The sequence below is a fragment of the Lepidothrix coronata genome, unplaced genomic scaffold, assembly GCF_001604755.1.
Source record: "Lepidothrix coronata isolate B3197 unplaced genomic scaffold, Lepidothrix_coronata-1.0 Scaffold120, whole genome shotgun sequence".
Lineage (NCBI taxonomy): Eukaryota > Metazoa > Chordata > Aves > Passeriformes > Pipridae > Lepidothrix > Lepidothrix coronata.
In genome coordinates, this window is record NW_016690300.1 from 665,025 (window position 1) to 680,129 (window position 15,105).

General features: G+C 41.5%; 1 protein-coding gene across 2 annotated transcripts; it reads right to left on the reverse strand.

Annotated features, from left to right (window-relative positions):
• Window positions 1–263: 263 nt before the first annotated feature.
• COPB2 (coatomer protein complex subunit beta 2) lies at window positions 264–14,421 on the reverse strand. 2 transcript variants are annotated; one of them, XM_017825548.1, is made up of 22 exons: window positions 14,262–14,421; window positions 12,972–13,109; window positions 12,633–12,719; window positions 11,716–11,842; window positions 10,520–10,668; window positions 9,210–9,356; window positions 7,936–8,035; window positions 7,661–7,803; window positions 7,265–7,464; window positions 6,829–6,939; window positions 6,480–6,568; window positions 6,292–6,398; window positions 5,875–6,018; window positions 5,074–5,204; window positions 4,556–4,763; window positions 4,206–4,316; window positions 3,395–3,609; window positions 3,024–3,116; window positions 2,764–2,944; window positions 2,581–2,649; window positions 1,068–1,157; window positions 264–611 (listed from the first exon to the last, which is right to left on the reverse strand). In XM_017825548.1, the coding sequence occupies exons 1-22, from the start codon at window positions 14,262–14,264 to the stop codon at window positions 516–518; spliced, it is 2,739 nt and encodes a 912-aa protein (XP_017681037.1). In that variant the 5' UTR covers window positions 14,265–14,421; the 3' UTR covers window positions 264–515. The 2 variants fall into 2 exon arrangements, with proteins under 2 accessions (XP_017681037.1, XP_017681036.1); XM_017825547.1 differs by having other exon boundaries at window positions 1,068–1,160.
• Between the last annotated feature and the right edge of the window lie 684 nt (window positions 14,422–15,105).

Genomic DNA, 15,105 nt, shown 5'->3' on the forward strand with positions numbered 1-15,105 from the left:
TTCAATGTTACATCTTGAATCTAAAGAATTTCCTGCAATTCATTTTAGTTATTTTACTGATTGTTCCCAAACCCAAGCCAAATAGCACAGTGAACATAACCATAGGCCTAAGTGTATATGCTGAGGAATGTCAGGCTAAAATACTAATGTTCAGCTATTATGCTCCTGTTTCATGTATTTCTAATATACACTGAAGCTGGGTAATTCTTAAGAATGGCACTATTCTTAGTAGAATTACTAGTAAATGGAGATCTGAGGAGAAGAATGTTTAAAAGACTTTATTGAGTTGCTTGCAAAATGAAAAGACTTGTTAGCACATGCTGGAGCCAGGCCTATGTCTTGAAATTCAATGTACTGGAAGCTGATTCTCCACGTCCAATTGCTGGGTCTGCACTTCCTTCTACATGTACATGGTCCACTTGTGGTATAAAAATCAAATGAACTTGGAGCACATAGTCCACAGAACTTCATTCGTTGGTTTGGAGTAACTGATTTGGTCATCTAAAAAAGGATGTTCACTCATCTAAGATCTCTTCATCCAGATTGATATCTGTAGTATCAATATCCTCCAGATCCAAGTTATCTAAGTCATCTTCCAAGTCCAGCAGTGTCTAGGGAAAGAAAAGACTAGATGAAGGGTACACTACTACAGTTCCATGGCAGCCAGCTTATATGATGTATGATTCTGTAGGATGTGCTTGCACATTCTGCAAACCCCAAGTTCTGGCAGTGGTGTGGAACAGGAGTGCTAAAATAAGCTGTAGAGAGAAGCTCTGTGCTTGGTAAGGAAGCATCTTTCACGAGCTGCAGCTTTTTACCATGTTCTGGCCAACTGTGTTTGAACTTCCCCCTTGTAACCCCCAAGGCTGGTAACTGCTCTGTGTTACTGTGGATGGTTTCTGCACCCCAGCAAGGGAGGGAGGGACCTGGACCCTGTACTGGCCCTAAGTTGTCCAGTAATATAGAGACATTTTCCAGTAGCTTTGTTGAATCACATTATTAATTGAAGGCTTTAACATAAAATTAGTGCGTGTAGTGCTCCCCTTCATAAAAATATGTTTTGGTACCTTCTGATCTCTTGTTGGAAGTATATCAGAATTCTGCAAAACTGTCTTCATCACTTCTTGTTTAGGAGAGGGAACTGGTTCTTCAACCTTCTTCTAATGACAAAAAAATTCCTTTAGTTCTTTTGAATTTAAATTTTTCAACAACAGCAAGTAAACAACAGCAAACCTATAATCCTCCCCTCCCAGCAGTTCTCTTCCAAAGTTTTCCTCGGCAGTTCTTGAGCCACAGCCTGTAAGGGTTCTAGTCCTCACTCCACTGGAACCTGCCATTTCCCTGCCCAGTTACTTTGAAGCAGTTGGAACTCCTTCAATGGATGGAACTGATAAAAGGAAAACCACCTTCAGAAAGTATCCGTTCATTTCAAATACCAAAGTGCTGTTAGAAAGTGATTGTAAAGGTCCTCAGCAAGACAGATGAGGTTACCTGAGACTGTGACAGCAAACCTTAGTACTGCTGCTGGGTTTTGTGTACCCTGTAAAGGTTTAACACTTCATCTTCTCTCTTTGCTGCTGCACAAGTTTTATATTAAGATAATTCATCAGTATCATTACTGAAGCAATACTATCCAATTAACTGTGTTTTGATTAATTCTAGAATTATCTCCTACCCTGTAAAAGACAACTGTGGTTTAGGCCTTCTATGTAATCATGACAGCTACTTGAAAGTAAGGTAACTTATCTGAACTGCCAGTGATGCTTTGTAGTGCATCTCCTAAGAGGAAAAAATAAAGACAGAATGGGGAGTTGTGGCTTTTATGTTTCTCCCTCAGTTTCTGATTTTAGTTCTAATTTAAGATGTTTATAGTGTCAAAGAGCTGTGCCTCTTCAAGAAACTCACAATCTGATTTTCAGGTACAAATGTATTTGACATGAGCAAGAATTGGAAGGTGTCATCTTCTGTTTGTGTTTGTGTTTGTTTCAATCTGCATGCTCATCCCTTACACTTAAGTTGTGTTTTCTGCATAAAAACTGGACAACTGAGGTGGAGAAAAAAAAATCAGTTTGTTACTTCAGATATTGATTAGAACATCTGTTCAAGTACCTGAGGATGATTCCTAATCAGTCAGTCATGGAATAGTGTTATTCCATAACCATGCAGCACACTAGCAGAGAACATAAAGCATTTTTAACTGCTGTCATACACAGGAGTTTCCAGGTTCCAGCAAGTGAGCTTTTAGAAAACCATCTGCAGTTGGGGTGGTGTTTGTATGTGCAACTGAAATTGGTTTTCTGTAGGATGAATTCAGTGGTAACACTCCACAGTCACTCACACCACAAAGGGTGACCCAGGGTAGGGAAGCACACAAATAATTTCACAGTCAAGAAGTTATTAGTAGTTACAGACGCAGATAAGAAGAATCTGAAGCAAAGAACACGGAACTCAGCTGCAGCACTTACAGTCAAGCCAATAACAGCAATAATTTGTCCATTATTGGTGAAATATTCTCCAAGGTAGATGTTATCACCAAATAGCAAAGCTGTCTCTTAGAATTCATCACTTAGTAACACTGACCTGAGATGCCATTACTCCAGAAGGCTCAAATCCTTTTGCTTCTTCAAGTAAGTTTCTTTCTTCGTTTGGCTAAAAGTAAAAAACCAACACAACACGTGCGTTTAAATGTTGCACTGACTTGCTTAAACCTGGTTTCACACAGCACCAAATCTTCTTCTAGAGACAATAAAAACTGCCACTCACAGTGACAAGGGGGTATTCCTTGGCCGGCCTCAAGTCAGCCAGGCTTTGTTTCACGTATTCTTCAGCAACAAAAGCTTCCTTCAGGCCAGGGAAAAGGTTTTCATATTCTGTAGGGTCAGCGAGGGACTCGGCAGCTTTTTGATTGACTTTAGAGAGGTTTTCCCGCCAGAGTTTAACAACCCTGGAGACACAAACAGGATTTGTCACACCCAGCTAACTCTGACAATGCCATTCGTGCTCTGAATATGCTTAAAAATTACCTGGAAACTTGGCTTGGCAAATATGTCCGTGCAAGAAAAGCAGCTTCTGGGAGACGCCCGGTTTTAATCAGGAGTTCCAAACATGAATCAAGCCTAGAAGATTTTAAAATGTGGTTTTAACCATTAAATTTAATAAAGACAAATTCCTGTGTTAAGATTAGCTGTTTACACTATTACATTAATTTAAAGTGCTTTCATTTCAGATTTTAAATCTAGCAGCCATCATAAAATAGAAGCACCTTTTCTGAGAAGGTGCCCACCACCAAGTTTCTCTGTGAAAGTTGGCTGTAGTTTACCATTTGGAGAAACTGAGGTACTTAGAACTTGGGAAGGCAGAACAGAACGATCAGAATCTCTTGTTTGCTACTTACTTTCCCTGCAGGAAGTAGCTCATAAATGCCACATTATTCTTGCCATCTTTCTCTGCTCCTTCAGCTAACTTGTTCACCATGTTGGCATTTCCTGAAGCTGTGGCCAGGAGCAGCAGCCCTCCATAGTCTTGTGCATGGTGGAGACACTCCTGGGCCAAGCCAAACTGGCATTTACTGATGGCAAGCTCTGCAAGTTGCTTCCATTTCTGTTCTGACTAATTGTACAAAAGGGGGAGAGGAAGGGAAAGAAAATAAACCATAACTCACATTTTTGAACAGCACTGAAAGATCTGCAGAGCATTCAGTATGAAAATGTAAGTTTACTTATGTATCCCATTACTACATTGTCTTCCCTTTGAGGTCCTGTGATTACTGTAGCTTCACAGCATGACACAGTGAGTTTTATAAGATCATTACACAGCTGTACCATTACATAAAATAAACAGTTTGTCAGTAAACATGGAGGTGGGAGGTAGGAATAACTTTGGAAATTGGCCTAAAGGCCTCAGCCCTGTCACTCCTCCTCTCATTGTTCAGTACTGGAGACTCGGGCTTCGTTCTTTGCCCAAGTTCTGGTTCTCCAGGAGATCCTGTAGCTTTCTGAGCAGACAACATTCTTCTGTCCCCATCCCACAGCTCAGATGCCTTTGAATTACAGGCAGAAGAGCTTCATCAAAAGAGTTGGAGGCATTTCTGTTGTGTTCAGGAAGCTGTACTGTGTCCCTACACACCACTGTCTTTTCTTACAGGGCCTCTCAGATTCATGCTAGCACTTAGAATTAGTATGAATCACCAAAAAGTATGTATGTACCTCTGCTTCCACTGCAAGCTGATATGCTATTTTTAACTCTCCAAGCTGAAGAGCAAGTTCAAAACGATGCTCTGGATCTGTAGATACTGCAAGAGCTTGTTGTTTGAAGCCCTGAAAGAAAAATCTCAAAGTTAGGTGGGATCTGTCAGGTCAAACAGCATCCTAGATGTTTTAACAAAAATACTCTCAACAGAAGGTTACAGGATTCTCAAATAAATACAGATAATTAACAGGAGTTTATGTTTACAGATAACTGTAAGCTGGGTTATGCTGGGTTTTGCTTAGCAAACAATTAAAAATGTGAATTAACTGATTTGTTTAGTTTGATAACTAAGAAGTAGTTTTCTTGCCTGCTTTTCAAGGAAATGTGCAACTCTTGTTCTCTGTTCTTTTGGAATTGTGGGAAGAACTTTGTCAGCCATACCAAAATCTCTTCTCATCACAGCAGTCTGATATTCAAGCACCGAGACCAGCAAAGAGTAACTAACAATGTTCAGCTCTTTATCACCCAAATAAAGTCGGTTGTCCTTGGGGATATACCCCAGAAGATACATTGTTCTGAAACAAAACAAAGAATATTCATCTTCAATAGATCCTACACTACAAAACAGTCTATCAAAAAAACCCCTCCAGTAGTTCTTCTGGTAGTGAGAGCACTCACATAAAATATTCTACTTCTCCTAGATGTACACTTTCACACAGCACTGTTCATTCCCTCCACCATTACACTCCTGCCTCAGCACACACATCAGTGTGATATATAAGAAGGGGTTGTAATGCACAGCAAGCAGGGGACAAGGTTTACCTTGGACTCACTTGACTGACAGAACCTTTCACACTCGCTCAGGGACCTGAAGCAGCCACTCACCTGTCCAAATGGGCAATAGTGACAATCTCTCCTCCAACGTAGTAGTTGAGTCTGTTCACAGAACTGGTGTAAATAAAGCAGTCACCCACCCACAAGCCTGTTTTCACAATCTCCTGAATCTCACCAAGAACCTGCAAAGTAAGATTGGTTTAATTAGAGACAAAAATGTACTTTTAGGTAGCAGAAAGATTACTGCACTTTGAAATTATATTTAATATTCTGTATTAAGCAGTGGGGCAAGTTGCAAAAGTAAGTTTAGATACAGATTAGAAGTACATAAATGATGATTTGGTTTTACAAAAATGCTACCTTAATTCTTAACTAACCCAATTATAAATCTAGGAAACAAGCACTAAACTAAGCATTAAGCAAGGCAATCAAAGACAACTTTCCTTCTGAAATTTTTATTTCTGACATTTCACGGCAGGATATTTTTTCACTTCTAAATTTGAATAACATTTCAAAACTTGAAAATTGCAAAAAAAAAAAAAGTTTAAGCTATGACCCAAAAGTGTGTTTTAAAAACAATCTCTGTAAGTCTGTGAGAATAGTAAACAGATAACTGAAGGGAAATGCAGGCATCAAGGTCTGTTATGCTGGGATTCAAACTGGGATAACTCTCCTTTGGAACCCAAAGAAAATTATGAAGATTGTTCCTTAGGCAGATGTACTGTGTGGTATTCAATGGTCTGGAAACTATGGTGTAAATAGTTATTTTAACCACTAAGTTTGCTACACTCTGGGAAGACTGGCTTCTACCATCTAATCTTATTCCACTTTTCAAACAGAAGTTTTAAATACCTCAAAGGCATCTTCAATTCCATCTTCAGTGACACCTTCATGTGTTTCTTGGGCTGCTGCTACTTTTTCTGACAGGTATTTCAGAATGAAGAATGACTCCTCTGTAGCAATGCACACAAGCTCACCCGAGTCAGACCAGAAAATCTGTACCATCAGAATCAACAACCGAAGTTTTAGACACCTCAGGTTAGGACAAGAGGATGTGTAAATTAAAGTTAAAACATATTAACTCTAGAAGCTTTAGGACCTGAAAAACCAACACATATAGGGTTGTTTCTTCTCCTTCTGCCATATGATTGAGATAAACTTTAGGATTGATAGCTTGGCTTCATTCATGAAAATCAGCAGTTTAGTAAACAAACGAAAAATTAGTAAACACAGACAGCTAAATATCTTCAGTCCCATGTAGAAACTTACGTGTTTGGGCTGAATTTCAATTCTGCGAATCAGTTCTGTGTTTTCCCAGTCGTAGAATGCCAGGCCATTAACAGATCTGACCCCCAGCAGAAAGCCACCATAGATGCCTGCAAGAAAATAAAGGCAGAAGAAATCCAAACTGTGCAAAAAAATGAACCAACATATCTATTTTAAAAGTAAATACTTACCTTCTGCCCCAAAATCGGGTTTGAAAGACTTCTTCTCTTTGAAATTTTTAAATATCTTTACAACACTGTTGCTCTCCCTGATTGCATATCTAAAGAAAGATTAAATTGTAAGAAAAACCAAGATTATTTGGTTTCCAAATTACTAAATCATAAGCTGCTACAAAACAGCTGCATTTGAGTTATCTTCTGCAACTAGCAGAGTGCTAGAAATAGTAATTTTAAAGCAGCCAAGTTATTGTCAAGTTCATTGTCCACACAGATTTTAGTCTTCAGGCCAGTTCACTGTTTGCACGGCCCAAAAACGAGCAGCAGCAAATCTGATACATAGGAAAAAATGTGCACCACTTACTCTGAGGAATCATGTGCCCAAACAAACTCCTGTGCAGAACCAAAGCTCTTGTTCCTCAGAGCCATGGCTGTGTAGATGATGTACTCACCATCACCACACACCACCACGAACCTGGAGCGTGAAGAAGATGGAACTGGTCAGATATCTCTGTTCAGTTCAACAGGCATCATCAAGAAGGCAAATTATCTAAAAAGTGAAAGGCCCCCACGCCCAATATAATCACTGCAAATGCAGACAGAGTATGAGCTTTATATATCCATAAAGTGTCAAGGAGCTGCATCTTTTTTCTGCATCACGTTGCTGGCTACTTGCTATTCCCTCTTCCTTCTGGTCTCCACTGAGCAGCTCTTGTACCTTGCATGGCTTTCTTTTATTTTAGCCTATCTGTTAACAAAAAAAAAAAACAATTCAAGAGAAGGATAAAAGAATGTATTACCGTCCGTTAGGGTTGTGCTGAATGGTCTGGGGATAGATTTCACAGCTCCCCATATCCTTCACAGCCAGGGGCAATCTCTCTCCATCTTTGATTTCAGCATCTCCCATGGCTTTCAAGTTCGCCTGTTGGACTTCTGAATGTTTAGCCCAAATAATTTTTCCATTTGCATCCATGGACATGGCAGGTTCTTCACGACCAAGCTAGAAAGCATAGGGTAAGAAGGTGGGAGATGGAAAGACTACCTTTCTTTTCAGTTGCAAATATCAAATGAAATAGCCCATCTCTATCTAAAAACGCCAATTAAAATGTCAGACTTCCAGTATTTTACAAATTATCCCAGAATCAGAAACCAGCTGCTCTGCATCACCGTTTCTCATTTCCAAGCACTAAAGGTACCTTGACAATAATGCTGCCTTCATCATATCCCAAAGCCACATTATTGGACCCTCTCAAGCTGGCCACACACCACACTCTCTCCATGCCATAGTTCAGAGTGCTTTCCAGGCGGTAGGTGCTGGAATGCCAAATGCGGACGGTTCCTACGGGAAAAAGAGATGGATGCTTTTCCTCTCCTCCCAATGCAAGGGCAGGAGCTGTGCAGCCTCACCACAGGAAGAGTTCTCCCCTAAGTTCTTTCCCTGTCCTTTATACCACAGAAAACACAAAATTACCGTCCTCTGAGCCCGTGATGATGATGGGCAGCTCAGGATGGAAGCTGACACACGACACGTTCTGAGCGTGCCCTTCCAGTGTCTGTACACAGGTTTTATTCTGCAAAAGAGAATGAGAAGTACAGGTACAGAAAATGAACACAGAGCTACATTTTAACCTTCATTTCTTAAAAAAACCTCCCTCACATCCAAAATTTGCCTGAAAACATATTTCTCTAGATTTCTTCCATTTATTTCCAAGCTGCTCAAACAACAGCATTAACATATTAAAAATTATGACTGTACTGAGTTAATTTCTCTTGCCCAGAAGAAAATATTTATTTCCCTACACAGAGGTTTTTTCCTCTATTTTCAGATAGGTTTCTGCCTAGAAAATATGCTTTCCCAGACTGTGTAGCACAATAGTTTAAAGTAACATAGAAAGCTGAGTTCACTGCAAAAAAAATCAGAAAACATCTGAATCTAAATGCAGGTGAAGACAGATCTAATGTCTTTGGTAAGAATGTTCAGTCACACAGTTATGAATGAAAAGGCTTGTTACAACTAAGACTAACTGATGGCTACCAGAGCTGTACATGGTGGCAACATTTCAAGCAGTGTTGTCTAACAGTCATTACTGCAGTGCATGCTTAAATTAACAGTGCCAGCTTAAACTTCTGGGCTTGGGTTTACTCTAGGACAATGCTTTAATAACCAGAAAGTACCACCTAACAACTTTTGTCTTCCCCTTCTGGCCATTCATACACTTGTACACAGGAAGAACTTTTGAGTTCTAGGGTCCAACAACAGAACAGAGCATTCAAACAGGTCCTCTCACGACTCCTGTCAAGTAGAAGCACGTGCATGGGTGTGCATGCACACGTGTGCCTGTGTAAATGTGCACAGGATGAGAAAGGAGAGGGGGAAAGAGTTGTTACATGAACAATATTTACACAATACTTACACTTGAACATAAAAGAGGAGCATGTTAATCCACAGACATGAAGCCCAAAAGGCAGGGATTAATATGTTACAAGGAAAAAACCTAATGCTAACAGCAGAAACCTTATGTCAAATTTAATTTTACGAATCAACTTTGAGGCTGTTTAAATTCACAGCAGGTTTTCTCAAGGGTTAACAAATTTTTTAATTAAATACATGTCAGGAAATATTCCCTCCTCAGTATCCTTCTTTCCAAGGAAAAATGAGGGAAATCTGTTGGTCTATCCAAACCTAGCCACTGATGTTTTGCCACGGCAGCCTGCAGGAAGGTTCCTGAGGGCTTGAACACATACCTGGTAGTCCCAGATTTTCACCAGCCGGTCATCAGCCCCCGAGATGAGGTAGGGCTTGTCCCCCCCACTGTAATAGTCGATGCAGTTCACTCCTTTCTCATGGCCTTCCAAAGTGAAGTTGGGAGAGGATGATCCCAGCTGCCACACCTTCCCAGGAAAAAACCCAACAGAACACCAACCACATGCAGTTACTGATCTTTTGCCTCCAGGTCAAGCTTGCCAAACAGAGCAGGTATTCAGGTGTACTTTACAAGTCCAAAGATAGATACTATGGAATTCCAAAGGCACAGTTGCTTTTCTTAGGTGAGGAGTCTCAACAACTGCTCACACTACCAGTCCTTCCCCCCAAATAAAAACAAAAAACCCCCCAACATGTCGAGCTGCACATGCCCTGCTCATACCTCTAAACAATGGAATTGGTTTCTTTCGACTTCTTTTTGAAACATAAAACCATATAAAGCACTGTCTGTAAGAAACAGTAAGGCACTGTCTGTAAGAAGTACCTGTTTATGATATCAACTAGAACACCTCGGAAAAGCAACAACCATGCATACACGGGTTGCCCCCACCTGGCTCCTGAATTTAATTTTTTCCCAGTTACATTAAATGAATAACAAATCTTATGGTAAATGAGGATACCAAATAAGTGCAGAAAGAAATACTGCTATTTTCTGGCGTTTATCACATCAAATCAACATTTACGTGGACCCGATCTCAACATCTGAGGACATTTGAAATCAGAGCTGGCTTTTTACAGCCAATATACTGTACATGGGAGGAAGTCTCACTGCTCAGGTGCCTGTAAATCTGTAGTCACAGATATTTAGTAATAGTTTCACAGCAAATCAGACTCATCAGGGTGTACCACGAGAAGGCTGAGGGCACATTCAGAAACAATTCAAAAGACAGCCAAGGACAGGAAAGTAATGAGTGAGACACCTTTACCAGAGTTTTGGTTTTTTCTTTTTGCTGCACAACTAAAAGCCTTTACCCACTGTATAGTTTTAATAGTGCCAAACCACTCACTGACAGTTTAACCATTACTACTGTCTGTATTTCTGTGTAATCCAAATAGAAAAGCAGCACTTCAAAAAGTTTAAAGAACCACATTTCAGTGATTAGAGGTGACAAGTAATCTGGTAAATTTACTGAAATAAGTTGACCAGTGTTCATGTCTTTGCTCAATTTACATTTAATTCTTGCACCTGCTTTTAAGGATACTGATGCACTGTCCATACAGGATTATTGGTTTGTGTATACTGTTAATTACTTAATGACTTAAAAAAAATCCCCAAATACAGTTTCTTTACCTTAATTGTCCTATCCAAAGAGGCACTGGCAAACTGATTATTGTCTTTCGGGTTTATGACGATCTGCATGACATAATGGGTGTGTCCTTCAAACACCTGAGAACAGGACCATTTTTTATCCCAGTCCCAGAGTTTAATGAGCATGTCATCTGAAAAAAACCCACAAACAACCAAGCATCACTGAGTGATAACTACCTTCTTAAACTACATAATCCTCAAAAGCTTCAAGCTAAAGGCCGGAAAGGAAGCACTGCTAATATTCAATATATTTTTCATCTGTAAGATTTCACCAGTCCTTCCTTGCAGAAGGACCACAGCGAGTACAAGTTTCTCAAAAAGACTGTCCAGTAAAATGGTGATAAAACTAAGAAAGAAATACATCTGTCTTTAAAAGGGAGATTAAGAATTGATATCAAGGGATTGAATTATTAATCTTAAAATAGTGTGCAGATATTAAGTAATTGGACCTGTGCTTTGTTCTGCAGCACCTACTCTGATGAGTGCTAAGGAACAGGAAGCAGAGCCCACCAAGCTGGCTCCTCAGGACCTTCATTTCAAGTGCTAAGTGTAAGTTTAACAGCAAAACACAGAAATACATAGTGCTTGTGACACACAAAGCTCTCTGCATTCCTGCAGAGCTCTGACTGCATTAGTAAGGTTTCCAGGAACAAAAAGGACTGAGCAGCACAACCCAGGTGTTCCTGGGCAAGATCTCTTGTGCCACTGATCTTCCAAAGCTGAGTAACACAGATCACTTCAAATAACAGAGAGCTCAGTGACATTTTGGGAAAAAGATTTAAGTTACCTGTTGCTTCCAAGTCAGATTGCTAGCTGAAAACATACTCCAAATCATTATGTAATCTTTTAAAAAATGGGACTCAAGCTGTTATTTGAGAGTTTGCCACACTAATTAGCATATACAGGAACCCTTCCCCTGGCAGATATTTAAATGAGAAGGTTCTTTGCTCTTCTCTGACATGACCATAAGCTACTGTATTTTAAATTTTAGGTGCAGTTGATATTCAACCAAAGAAACAGGAATGCAACTGATAAAGAAATAACCAAGTGACAACTGATTCCTGTTTCTGCAGGAAAAGGAGAAGAGATGCATCCCTCACTACACAGAAAACAGAAGCCTAAAAGTAGCTGGTTATTAAATATAAAATAAATATAAAAATGTGCCAAAGGGCTCTTACCACTGCTGGTCAGTATGAAGGGCTGTGTGGGATGCACAGCAATGCAACGGATATAATCAGAATGGGCCTCAAACATGTGCACCCTTTCCAAGGTGTTGTAATTAAAAACTCTGATCTGCATGTCATCCTAGGAAAGGCAAGGAAAGCCACCATTAAAATAAGACTCTCTGTCCAGTGCACCTTCTGTGCAATGCAGGGGAGCTAGAGAAAATATTCTGGCACTTAAGAGCCTCTAACAACAAAACGTTGAAGAAAATGTATTTTCTGCACATTGCTAATGGTAAAAATTATGCTTTAATTCAGAAGTTTATAAATTACCCACTGTTATCCCCAAGACACTTGGGAAATCGAAAAAACTTCAACCAAAATTTAATTTTTAAAAGTAACTTGGTCACAGCAGTGTAAAACAACAAAATGACAAGAAATTTTTACTCTGTGTATAGGGCAGAAGACTAGGAAAAGAAAATTGAGACAAAAATATTTAGGCATTACCTCAATTCAAACAAAAAATACTCATTCCATCAAGAAAAATGTGTAACCAAGATTAGAATAAAACTATTCCTCTCAAAGTAGAGTCACTGAATAAAAGCAGATTTTTTCCTAGAGGTGAGCAAAACTAAAAAATTTATGACCAGGAACAAAAGCAGAAAGCAACTTCTAATTCATCTTAGTTTCATCTTAACGCGGCACCAACAATATTGAGTCAAAACTGGGTGCTGAGTATGTTCCAGCTGGCAGCAAAAGCTGACTCTAGATCTACCCTGTACTACCTGCAGAGTTAGTCACATTATTAGGCTGCTCTCTTTGGAAATGAAGAGTTTAAGCTTCTAAGCTTAAACATGCACAAAGCCAATGGTATGAAAATAAATTAGAGAAAGTACAGCTACATATGAAATCACAAGAGGACAATATCTTACAGCTCCAGTAACAACCCAGTTCTTCCTCGCCACGAATTTGGCAGCTCTCACAGGCAGGTCACACACTTCAAAATTCTTGACCAGAGTCTAAAAACAAAAACAGTAAGTTTATAGCACAGGAGAAAACACAAGTTTTGAAATCAGCTCTTCATATTTTCTTAACAGTGTCCACTATGTTGCCTCCTTGTCTACTAATACAGTGACTTTTGTAATCAGAGGAGAGCACAGTCAGTTAGCGACAGTGATTTAAGATTCTTGGATAAATTCAATTTTTCAGTCCCAGACACACATCTGACAGCTATGAAGATTCCATAAAAAAGGCAAAGCGAGCCCCTTCACCTGTGTCTCATGGTTCCAAACACAGACACTGCCATTGTAAAGGCTGGCCAGCATCCATGGCTCCGTGGGATGCAAGTCCACGCTCTTCACCCGGTCGGAGCGAGCCGTCAGCTTCCGCTTGATATCCAGTCGGAGAGGCTGGGGGCAAAGAGTTGGGAATATCCACTTACTTAACAGAAAACTGGCACCGAAATACAACAGGGAAAGGAAAGCTGATGTTAAACCTCAAAATAAAAGGATCCAGTCTTGCTTTTCAGGCAGGCAGGCGGCTACCACTCTTTTCTATCCACCTGCTTATTTGTTTTTGCAGGGAACCAGCACATCCCCATCAATGGCAATGGGTCCATTACATTTAATTTTGTGAAATTCAGAATTTCTTCATACTGTAGAAAGCATCCTCACAACAGTAAAAACCAAGATGCACTGTACATCTTCCTGGTGTCCCTGACCTATTAAAGCAAAGCTCCTAATACAAATGTTAGAAAATTAATCTTCCTGCTACTTCACCTGAAAAAACAGGTAAGAGAGCCAATTATCACAACAGAGCACAACAAGATTTGCCCACTATGAATTTATTTCCCTTCACAACTCCAAAATAAAGTTTTAGAACAGAACACTACGTCACAAAAACTGAGAGGAGGGAAAAGTTTAAGTCTTTCCCTTACAGAGAAGGCCTTGACTTTCCACTTTCATCACTGGCAATGTAAATCCACAGTATTTGAAAGGCACGGTCTAGTGAAATGATTTTATAAACTATTGGACGCATTACAGAGTCATTCAGACACTCAGCTGAGCTCACTTAACTGTGCTGACATTTTAGCTCATAGAAAACTTAATAGATAATATCCGATCAAAGAACACTGTGTTTAGTGGTGGGATAATATTAATAAAACCTGCAGCTACATTTGTTAAGACACCGCAGGGAGAAAAAAATACCCAGTTACCATGCAGTACCTGTGACTTACAGACAGGACACGGTGGGAGAGGATGGATTTGTGCTTTATTTCTCCCGACATAAACACTAGAACACGATGCACTCGACTCTGTGCTTATTCGTGGCACTGCTCAGACCTGCAGCCCATCAGGGCCGGGTATGGCCGCTCTGAGGGGCGACCTGCAACACGCACCCAGAACACTGGTACAGCTGCTCGGTGTGTCCGATGGACACCCCATCAGTGACACCGCGCTGCTGCTCCGGCCCCGCCAACCCCCCCGCTCCCCATGTCCCGCCGGCCGCGGGGCTGGGACTGTCAACCTCCCGCACCGGGAGCTGGCGCTCCCCGCGCTCACCATGGCCCCGCTCCCGCCGAGGTGTCCCCGCGGTGTCTCTCAGGTGTCCCTCAGCTCCCCGCGGTGTCTCCCCGGTGCCCCTCAGCTCCCCCGCTGTCCCTCAGCCGCCGCCGCGCCCCGGGCAGGTTCCGACCCTCCGACGTGGAGCTTCCGGACCCGCCGCTCTCGCGACAGAGCGCGGGAACTCCCGGCACTCGCGAGAAGGAGGCGCCGCCCCGCGGGGTGCCGGGAGATGTAGTCGGCGGGTGAGGGGGGACCGTGGAATAGGCTGAACTGGGGGGACCTACAAGGATCATCGAGTGCCACCCCTGCGCAGGACACCCCAAGAGTCACACCAGGTGACCGAAGTTGTTGTTGAAACGCTCCTTGACCTCTGTCAGGCTTGGTGCTGCCACCACTGTTCTAGGGAGCCTGTTCAGTGCCCAACGACCCTCCGGGAGAAGAACCTTTTCCTGACATCGAACCTAAACCTCCCCTGACGCAGCTTCATGCCGTTCCCTTGGGTCCTGTCACTGGTCACCACAGAGCAGAGATCGGTGCCCTCCCTCTGCTTCCCCTCACGAGGAAGCTGTAGATTGCTATGAGGTCTCCCCTCAGTCTCCTCCAGGTTGAACAGACCAAGTGCCCTCAGCCACTCCTCGTACAGCTTCCCCTCAAGGCCCTTCACCGTCCTCGTGGCCGTCCTTTAAATGCTCTCTAATAGCTTAATGTCTTTTTTATGTTATGCTGCCCGAAACTGTGTCTGTTCGGTGTCCCCTCAGTGTCCCCAGCCACAGTCCCCTGTGCGACCTCGGACCTCTCTCAAAGACAACGACATGAGCCTGGTCAGCCCTGCAGGCCCTGT

Excerpts from the sequence above, each read along its gene's own strand:
- COPB2 (XM_017825547.1), bottom strand. Across the intron at positions 11,843-12,632 it reads ACTGGGTTGTTACTGGAGCT|GATGACATGCAGATCAGAGT; the intron begins GTAAGATATTGT and ends TGCCTTTCCTAG. Across the intron at positions 612-1,067 it reads TTCCAACAAGAGATCAGAAG|ACACTGCTGGACTTGGAAGA; the intron begins GTACCAAAACAT and ends TTCTTTCCCTAG.